At 29.7% G+C, this 10,141-nt stretch overlaps 1 protein-coding gene across 3 annotated transcripts; it reads left to right on the top strand.

Annotated features, from left to right (window-relative positions):
- On the top strand, window positions 1-4,994 carry LOC149882754 (protein APCDD1-like). Of its 3 annotated transcripts, none has more exons than XM_090100896.1 (4): window positions 1-392; window positions 2,856-2,932; window positions 3,019-3,142; window positions 3,237-4,994. In XM_090100896.1, the coding sequence occupies exons 2-4, from the start codon at window positions 2,896-2,898 to the stop codon at window positions 4,588-4,590; spliced, it is 1,515 nt and encodes a 504-aa protein (XP_089957022.1). In that variant the 5' UTR covers window positions 1-392; window positions 2,856-2,895; the 3' UTR covers window positions 4,591-4,994. The 3 variants fall into 3 exon arrangements, with proteins under 3 accessions (XP_089957022.1, XP_089957023.1, XP_089957024.1); XM_090100897.1 differs by lacking the exon at window positions 1-392 and adding an exon at window positions 418-2,318; XM_090100898.1 differs by lacking the exon at window positions 1-392 and adding an exon at window positions 2,362-2,707.
- The last annotated feature ends 5,147 nt before the right edge of the window (window positions 4,995-10,141 follow it).

Here is a 10,141-nt window from a genome sequence, read left to right as displayed (position 1 = left end):
CATGCTGTTTCGAAGTTTCCTCATCGAGGAATAAATAGATTTTTACTTACACGCATTGAAAACAACCAATCAAAAAGTGTTGATAGTTTGAAGAAGAATCTTTATTACATGTTTTGTAATCGCAACGCAGTAACAAAAGAACTTAAAGTTTATAAAGTTCAAATAACAAAATTACTCAAGAACCTCTCTTATCAACGAGGAATCTTTATTCTTGAGCGTATAAAGTATATGCATAAATAATCGTGCAGTTTGTCAAGTGGGCCTCGACGATATAGTATACGTAAGAGTTGAGCTCATCGTCAATTGGAAAGAGTTCTTAAGACTATAAATACAGATTTAAGTTAAACTTCGGTTGAGTTGTTTGGGAAAAAAGACAAAAAAAACACGTAAAAGTAAGACATTTTAAAATAATTTTTTTTTTTTTTTTTTTTTTATCAAAGGTTTTTTTTTTAGTCGCGAAAATAAATTTGCACAAACTTCGAAGTTTTTACATAACAAAGATACCAAACTAAGATTAACAAAGATGGTAAACTAATATTAATTTGCTAAATTAAAAGTCATAGTTCATTCTTAACTGAATATTTATAAGCACAATCTAGCTGTTAATATTTTTTTTAAATAATAACGAAATTAGACAAATTTTATTTTAATAATTTTAAATTTGCATCATACTAACAATTGAACATGCATTTGATCACGTGTTCCTGTATAATTTTAAAAAAAAGAATGCTATTGATAAAGATTATAATCGATATCTGTTCTTGGAGATGAATCATATTTCTTGTTTAAAATTTCCATTCTGTAAAAGTATAAATCTTTTTTTTATTGCTGTTATTTTACGTTTAATTAAAAGAAGATGCGATGAAAAACATTCCTCACGAACGTTAAAAGAAATTTCATTATTTTTTGAAAATCTCTCGAAATGTATCTACAATAGTTCTAAAATACAACACGTGTAACGCTACACGCCGGAAGCATTGTACAAAATTATATTAGAAATTCTGTATCGAAGATTTGTATGCCGAATAAATTTTTTCATTAAATCAACATGAGCATTAATGAAGAAAAAAGTTTGACGAAAGCAACTTGACCTCTTGTACTGCGACATGAAAAGCCAAACAAGGTTGTTGAAAAAAAGCGCGAGGTTATATCACCCTAAATCATGAAAAATTGAGTTAATTTAGTCTTTGACACTTGTACTTTTATATTACTCTATACTAATTTCGTAATAAAAACTTAAGAAAGGACAAACTACCCAATGAAAGTACAACTAGGAAAAATGCTTCCTCTCGATTTTTTGCCTGTAGTCAACCAGTAGAATTACAACTTCGCGTAATTCTGTTTTTGTTAATGTCACTTCTGTTTTCATAATTTATTGGTAGTTTGATATAGTTATGTTGATTTTTAGACTTATATTTTCCTAGTATTCTCAGCCATTAATGTTTGCTTTTTAAAAGTTACATCGCATTTAATTGTTGTATAAACGCAGTTACATCTCATTTGCAAGTTTCTGCATCTTTTAAGCAGTATTTCTCTTTATGATATCAGTAGGAAAAGTTATCAGTGGCAATCTTATAAATCAATCTCATTCTTTTGAATAAGTGATTAAAATTTCACCAAAGAAAGTGTGTAGATTTACGCACACAATGATCTCCGTTTTACCACAGGGTTCATCATAGACAAGCACCTCCCTAACTGTTATCATACAAACCACAATTACTTTAACTATTTCTTAAGAAGATGACTGCATACAACTTTACGACTTTACGACAGCTAGGCTGTTTTAATTAATACTGCACAATGACATATGGCAATTAAGCGGATTTAAATTAACTGTGATTTTTTAATTAGTTTGGTATTAACGTATTTGAAGAAAAGTGTTAAAACAATCTAAATCCTAATTGAACTGAAACTCTGCAACTAAAAAAAAGATGTCTTCAAGCGTTTTAACATTCAGTGAGACTTTCTTGCTTTTAAAAAACGATTCTCCCCTTAACGTTTTTACAAAGCGCTCATTAGTCCAAACAGAAAGCGAGAAAAGTCGAAAACAAACCAACAGCAACTGTTTGTGTTTAATCATCTATTCAACAACTCTTTACGTCATAAACAAAAGAGCTATAAGCCGCCAAGTCTCCGGTAAGTAATCAAAATTGGTGCCTAATCGATACTTGTAATCACTTAGTGATAAGCTCCTTTTCAAAAATTGGCATAATTTCTGTAACGAAATATGATTTAATGTTAATGAGTTGGACGAAATATAATAAAATTCAGGTATCTACCATTATGATGACAGTAATCTTTTAATAAATAAAATTCAGGTATATGATTTTTTATGGTTTATGATATATGATATTTTGGTATAGGTATATGATATTTTGGTTTTCTAATTATTTCATAAACATGAACTAATGCCATGGCATTAATGATGTGGATCTATAATGAGTAAGCAATTCTTCTTTCATTAACCTCGATTGCTAGTTAGAGGTGATGGATGTTTTATTTTCTCTTTTTGATATATTGGCTGCCTTAGAAGATAGAATAAAATCGCTCGGAAGTAATTACTTAGCAGGTATTTTGCGCCAGATAATGGCATCAAGTATAAGCGTTAAAATGTTTTCGCGAATATATTTGTTTATTACTCCATCGTCATTTGACAATAAAGATATTAGAGCTGTCAAAGTGCCAGGGATTAGAGCGTGAATAACCCGTAAGCTAAACATATTTATAATGGCGTAACACTCATCTTATGAATGTTTTTACAAAGAAGATCTTTACTGTTGTTCTCGTACTGAAGTTATTTTAACAAATCGAAAGCTTAAAACTTTTTCCATAACATTTTTTATAAATTCTTTTAGATTCTTTATACTGAAGCATATATAGAAATTATTCAATGCCATGAAATCACATAGCGCGTTGCTATTGGCTTTGCTAGGTAAGTGGAAACATTCTTATGCTTGATTTATGTTATTACAAAGAAACGTTACATCATGGTGAACTTTTTATTTTTTCTTACTTCAGGTTTTTTACATTCATCAAATGCGTTTAATGATAAATGCGAAGATTTTAGTAAGCACATCAGTTTTCACAATCCGACAGTTTTCTATGCTCCACCATCACCGATTGGCACCTGGACATCATCAAGGTTTGCTATTTTTTACGTTAAGGTGGCTGGTTGTTAGTGCTGTCAGATATTTCATTGATGAAATTATTTAAATTTTATGTTTACTTCAAATTAGCTGTGAAGTGATTCCTGGTCCTCGTTTTATACTTCGCAAATGGACCATCTTAGAGTCAAAATTCTACGGAACTATTTTTCATTATCATGACAGTTGGTGTACTCAACCTTTGTTTTCAGTTCAAGTCTCGGGTTCATACAAAATTTACGCTGCAACAGCAACGCCACAAGCAAAAACCTCGCAGTCTTGTGAATTTAGGTTCGAAAAAATATATTACAAAACACATAACGCAACCACTTTACTTGACACATTAGAATTGATAAAACAAAAATGCATTGATGCCATCCCTGTATTAACAAAGATAAAGGAAAGTGACAATGAAAATATTACTTGGGATATGTTTATTGGTAAAAATATTAAAATCGAAAGTGCAGCTATAACAAAAAAACATTGCAGGTATTATTTTGGTCTCCACTCCAATTCGTACAAAAAAATTAGAATGGTTGGCTTAAAGAAAGGCTTTAGTAACGAAAATGATGTACTTTATTTTTCTGATATTCCACCAAAACATCACGAAAAAAGTAAAGATTACATAGGGTCTGGGTTTCAGTACGGACTTTCACGAGTTCATCGACCGGGCTGCACTGTTTGTACATTAATAAGTATTTCTGAGGAGCATCCTATCCTCCCGCCTTTCGATCATTCTCAAGATTTTATTGGCGGCTGGGTGTCTAGCGTATGTGAAGCAGTGAACGACAATACATTCCAGTCTCGTTATTTTGAGTTCTATCCTCCAAGTAGTGAAGAGTTTTTTGGAAATGTTTCGTTGCAAATTAACTTCTATTTAGATCAAAACTGTAAAGAAAAGCGATTGAGCATCAAAGCGCGAGGTAAGATTGAAGACATATCTCCCCACGAATCTGTTGATGGTATTCTGACACTTTCAATAGATTTAAATTCAATGTTGCTAACAGGCTTCAATGGTCCAACATTAGGGATTATGCGACAACCAGACAACCGATGTGGAGATGCAGAGAAGTGGAAATATGGATATGAGCAAGATGTTTCGCATACAAGCGGGTGTAAAATACTGGGCTTAACCGTGCCAAAAAACTCAAATATGAACATACGCGTTGTCAGTAGACAAGGCAAAAAAGAACTGCACGTTCAGGATAATGACGAAAAAGGTACATTTTTTAACGGCTTTTTAGTTCCATGCAATACTTTGTCCGCAAACATTACAAAAATGGGTACAGTTGAACTGCCCACTCCTCGACTGAACTTAATACCAGAAGTCTCCGATTACGACATAATGGACAATGAAATAGATGGTCCCAGCTCATCTGGGTATGCCTTAGCATGCTCTCTAAACTTGCTTTTTGGGTTAGTAATTACGAAACATTTATTTCTATAATAAAAACGACTGTCGAGTTGCTAGGTAAACCACAAGTCGCTTTCAAATATTGAAAATCGGCTTGTGGTATATTTTTATTTAGAAACTCTTTCTAAAAAAAATTTTAATTATTTTTTTTTTATTTTTATATTTTGTAAATAAAAACTGTAGCTATATAAGTTATTAAAATAATATTTTGTTAGGAATTAAAATATATTTGTTAAATATATATATTTAAATAATGGATTTCGTAAAAAAGCCATAATCCTTAAGAGGATTGCAAAATACATATGAATAAGGTTCTTTTAACGAAACTGTCGTCATTTTTCTTATAAATCTCCTTTTAAAAAAAATATTTTACAAAAGAAATGTGTATTTTAATCAACAAAATAAACTCAACAATAATTTTAATTAACCAAATCAAATCAATATTTTTTTTAATTTTATCTTTTCAATGCTTTGATTTTAAGCTTGATTATTTCTGGAGTTAATTCATGTCAAATATGTTAAGAGAGATTTGCCAAAAGAAACATAACGCTTAAGCATAAAAGCTTCGACGTAGTTTTAAGACTTTAATACTTTTCATGGTGAGGAGTAGACGTTTTAATATATCTGTTTAAAAATCAGTTTGCAATTGTTATCTGTATGTAGCATTTCAAATGGAAGGACTAGACAAGTTTAACAAAATATTTGATTTCTTCATGATCAAAATACCAGCCGACTTTAATGTATGAAAAATAACAATTTATGCTAACTAATTTATGCAAATTGATGATTTACTAGCTTTATAAACAAAGTTTTTTGATGTGACGATTGTTCACAAGACACTCTTGTTATTTATTTAGAGGAGAATTTTGTCCTTTAAAACTTAACTTAAGAATTACTTTGTGTTTAAACAAGAAGCATAATAAGAAAGAAAACCTTGATGCTCACCTTGAAAACTAATACTTCAGAATCCTTAGTTAAGTTAAGTATTTCTTCTTGTTTGTTTAATTATATCTTTTGTGTTAAAAGAAACAAATAAAATTATGCAAATAATATTGTTCACACAGTTGGTCCAGAAGTGGACCTACTGAAAAATCCCAAAAGTCAAAGTAAAAAAAAAAGAAAAACTTTTATTATTTTGATAAAACCTTTAAGTTTATACCTTATTGTTGCACAAAATTGTTTTTAATTCCTCTTTTTTTTTACCTATTGGTAGGAAAACTTCATCTATAAAATTTAATTGGACCTAATTTTTGCCTTTAAATTTTAAATGAATTCCAAAGTTCACACCGACGCTGTTGTTTTAAAAAGGTTTAAACTTTAGAATGTTTAAGGAAATAAGTTAATTATGACTAAAGAAAATAAATGTCTTTAAAGCAGGTTTGGAGCAGGTTTTAAACAAAATATTTTTCAATTCGTAATATAAAGCAAAGTGTCCTCCAAACTTTTTAGAAGGGGGTATTTAGAACATTTATTCTGGTTGCGACGTCCGAAAAAAAAGTGATTGAGAGTAGTTTCCTATTGAGCAGAATTCAATGGTTTTAAATGTTTAATGTAACATGAACCCCTTTTTTCTTCTAAATAATCCTGCTTCTTGAAACTTATATTGCTTAACAGAAAAGATGGTAGCACAACTTACAAGAAAAATTTTGGAGAATATTTTACTTATCACAAACAAAAATTTGTATCATAACCTATGCATAACAAACAAAAAAATAATAACTGAAGCCTGAAAAGGTACATTTTTTCCAACTTATTTTAATAAATAAAAATAGAGCAATTGGATTTGTCTACTAAAGAAAAGATAAAGTAACTCAGTTACTTTATCTATTTATCTTTTATGAAAAACTTTGAGTTGCTAAAATCGAAAAAAAACATTTAAAAATATATAATAGTTTTTCCCCAATATGAGCCTTCATGTTGTTGTAAATGCATTTTACAACTCACAATATAGATTACATAATCAGTACAGGGTGTGGTAGCAATTTGCAGACTAAGTTTTAGAAAGGTTGACTTTAAAAGATCAATTTTTTTACAACAAAACGGACGAAAATAGTTTTATTTTAAAAACATTTTTCAATAAAAGTAAAAAAGACTGAAAAGTTAACTTTACTCCTCAATAATACAGATCCGCAAATCACTTCCCTAAAAGAGAAGAGATTAGATGATCTTCATTGTCTGGTACAGTTAATACGGTAAAAAATGTAGTGGTGCTGAAAGGGCTCAAATGCCAACCTCTGTAAACAAAAAATTTATAAAGAATTCACAGAAAAATTTATCAAAAGAGTTGAAAAGAATCTAATCATGTCTATTATAAAGACTGTCCAAGTATTTGATGAGAAGATTCTTGGGAAGGAGTGTGTTAAGACTATCGGTCAACTTTTGAAAGAAAGACTCAAAGCTCTCAGATTGAAGTGATCAAAAAAATTTTTAAATCATTTATCAAAATCTTCTCAGATGAGAAACCACCTGTCGTTAACTGTATCATTAACAAATGATCGATTTATTGTTTAGAAAGGTGACTGTGCCCCAACTTCACAAATACTGGTAAATACAGGGAAGGAAAAGTTGGGTGCATGGACCCCCTTCAAAACATATCACCTTTTTTAGAAAAATCTTCTCTCAGAATCACAAATTAAAAATATTCCTTCTTTTAGTTTTTTTTCAACAGAAAACATCTACGAAGAAGTTTTTTTCATTTTAAAAACTGATTTGCTTTACAGTAACTGTAAAGAAATTCATGCCGCTTTGTTCTGCGCTAAATATTAACCATTAGCCGCTCTCCACCCCATCTGCAGTTTTTTTAAAGGCTTAAATTATTTTTGGATGGTTTTTTTGTATGTGACTTAGAAAAGTTTATTTTTTTTTTTTTGCATATGACTAATATATGAAACCGTAATAACGTTTTGCTGTTTGTTTTTTTTTAACAGAAATTTATTTCTAAAAGATTAACTTTCAGCAAGAAAAATTTTCAACAGGCTTTTTTCTGCTCTTTTTTTCTCAATTGAAATTACATTTATACTAATTTTTAGAACAGCTCCTCCTCTATCAATTCCAATTTTGTAGTTGCCTATTACCAATAAATAAGAAAAATGCTCAGCATCTCATCAATTCATCAGTAATCAAAATTTTCATTAATATCATAAGATAAAGAACATCTTCGTCATCATTCTACTTTTAAGGATGAATCAAGATTCATAATGTTAACAAAGTATAGTTTGTTAAGATAATGAGTCTTGTTTTTTGTTTTAATATTCAAATGATAAAAGTGTTAACTATTTATTGTTGTTTTAACACCAGATTCTATTCATTTTTCGCGCGCATTTCAAGGTTTGATAAAAGCAGCAGCCTTCTGGGTTTGTTTCTAAAATTTCAAAAATGATCAAAAACTGAGCAAAATGATCTGCTGAAATTGGATTTTCCACTCAACGTTTAATATTTTTCCAACCAGCCCTTAGTTTTCAGATTGCTCCAAAAACGCGAAAAAATTGAAAAAATGGATAGTAAACTATGCGTTAACACTCAAAATATGTTAAATACATACAAATTACCGGTCAACTGCAATTTATGATATTCGTATGAACTTCAAACATCCGCAAAACTTTGTATCCACCATGATGGGTGGCAAAAAAAATGTAAACAAATATTAGATACTAAAAGCCGATCTGTTTAAAATGTTTTAAATTCTTTTTTGCCTACAATTATGCGATCACAGTATTACGAGAGTCTTAGTTTGGAAGCAAAAAAAAAAAAAGGAAGAAAAATGATCAGTTCTAGAGATTATTTTTGATTCGTATTCTTTATCAGAAAAAGACTGAACTAACTAATAACGTAGGCAAATGGCCTAACCTGACTTGCTGATACATACAGCTATCTAATCAACTTTCCAACTCAGTTTACAAGTTTTAGTTTAAAATCTTACAAAGGCCTTGAATCTTACAACTATGTAACCAGTGGTCTTGTTCACAACGTTCTTGTAAAGTTCATTCATGGTGTAAAGTCTATTTATATTGTTACCAGTCGTGTAAGACATGGTCAGAGCATTTTTTCTAAAACTCCAAAAAGGGTATGGGTTAGCGTTCAAGAAGATGGTGAAGTTATAAACGCACATTGCACATGTATGGCAGGTTTAGGTGAAGTCTGTTCTCATATTGGAGCAACATTATTTTATTTAATGTTAACATCTGATTATCGGAAAAGAAATAATGACGATGCTTGTACATCTCAATTGTGTGCTTGGTTGCTACCAAACCTTAAGGAAGTTACTTATTTGCCACTTTCACAAATTTTACCGATCCTAAAAAAAAATTTGAAGCAAAAGTAAAGAACAAAACACAAGTAAAACCATATATTAAAAAAGCCTTATCCATTCCAGTTCCAAGTAAGACAGAAATTGCTAACTTTTACAGTAAAATATCAGGTAATACAAGTGATAATGTAATTCTTCGTTTATTTCCTGAATATAGTTATAAATATATACCTTTAGTTGCAAAACTAAATACAATTATTTTTAACTTTTACAAAAGAGAGCATGAACAATTAAAGTATCATGAATTCGTGCAACTTTCAAATAAAACTTTTTCAGATATAAAAATAAATGAAGATGAAATTAAATTGATTTCAGATCATACAAAAACTCAATCTCAATCAAGTTTATGGTTTAGAGCACGTGCAGGGACTCTAACAGCTAGTAAATTCAAAGCTTGTTATCATTCAAATACAGCCATGCCTTCTAAAAATTTAATGATGCAAATTTTTTATCCATCAGAAAATAAATTTATTACCAAAGCAACAAAGTATGGTTGTGATAACAAAATTGTAGCTAAAAATTATTTAAAACCACATCAATTAACAACTCACAAAAATGTTGAAACTTTTTATTGCGGATTGCTTAAAACACCCAGATGGCCATACCTAGGAGCAACTCCTGATGGTATTATAAAATGCACATGCTGTCCTCATGAATACATAGTTGAGATAAAATGTCTATTTAAATGCACAAAAAGAAATGTAATTGATCTGGCAAATAATGATAAAGAGTTTTGCATGGAAATAAAGAACGGAAAACATTATTTAAAAAGAAATCATCAATATTTTTATCAAGTTCAACTACAAATGTTAATTTCAAATATTCATATTTGTTATTTTATCATGTATGATGATGAAGCCAGTCTAATTGGAAAGATTTATGTTGATAAAGAATTCCTCACTTAAAACTTAAACAAAGCAAGAGATTTTTTTATTTTAGCGATATTGCCTGAACTCCTTGCTAAATGGTATTCTAGAAATCATAATACTTTTGTAAATATTGGGGCATTAGAACAAAGTAGCAATTTTGAAACAATATGTACTTGCAGTGAAATCAAAGAGTGTATTATAATTAAATGTTTTGATTTAACTTGCGTTATAAAAACCTATCATCTTAATTGTCTTGGACTCACAAGCAAATCAATGTTTTAAAAAAAGTTATATTGAAAATTTTGTATTTTATTAGTGTATAGAGAGTTAAGTAAAGAAGAATAGTAGTTTAAAGCTTCCTACATTTTCTCTTTAAAACTTACTATATTTTCTGTTCTAAATAATGTAT

This window comes from Hydra viridissima, unplaced genomic scaffold (genome assembly GCF_058129835.1).
Source record: "Hydra viridissima isolate aposymbiotic clone 2 unplaced genomic scaffold, HvirCarnegie_v1 scaffold_10, whole genome shotgun sequence".
In the NCBI taxonomy this organism is placed as follows: domain Eukaryota; kingdom Metazoa; phylum Cnidaria; class Hydrozoa; order Anthoathecata; family Hydridae; genus Hydra; species Hydra viridissima.
Note: the sequence above shows the minus strand (reverse complement) of the source record. Positions and strands in the feature narration are given on the sequence as shown.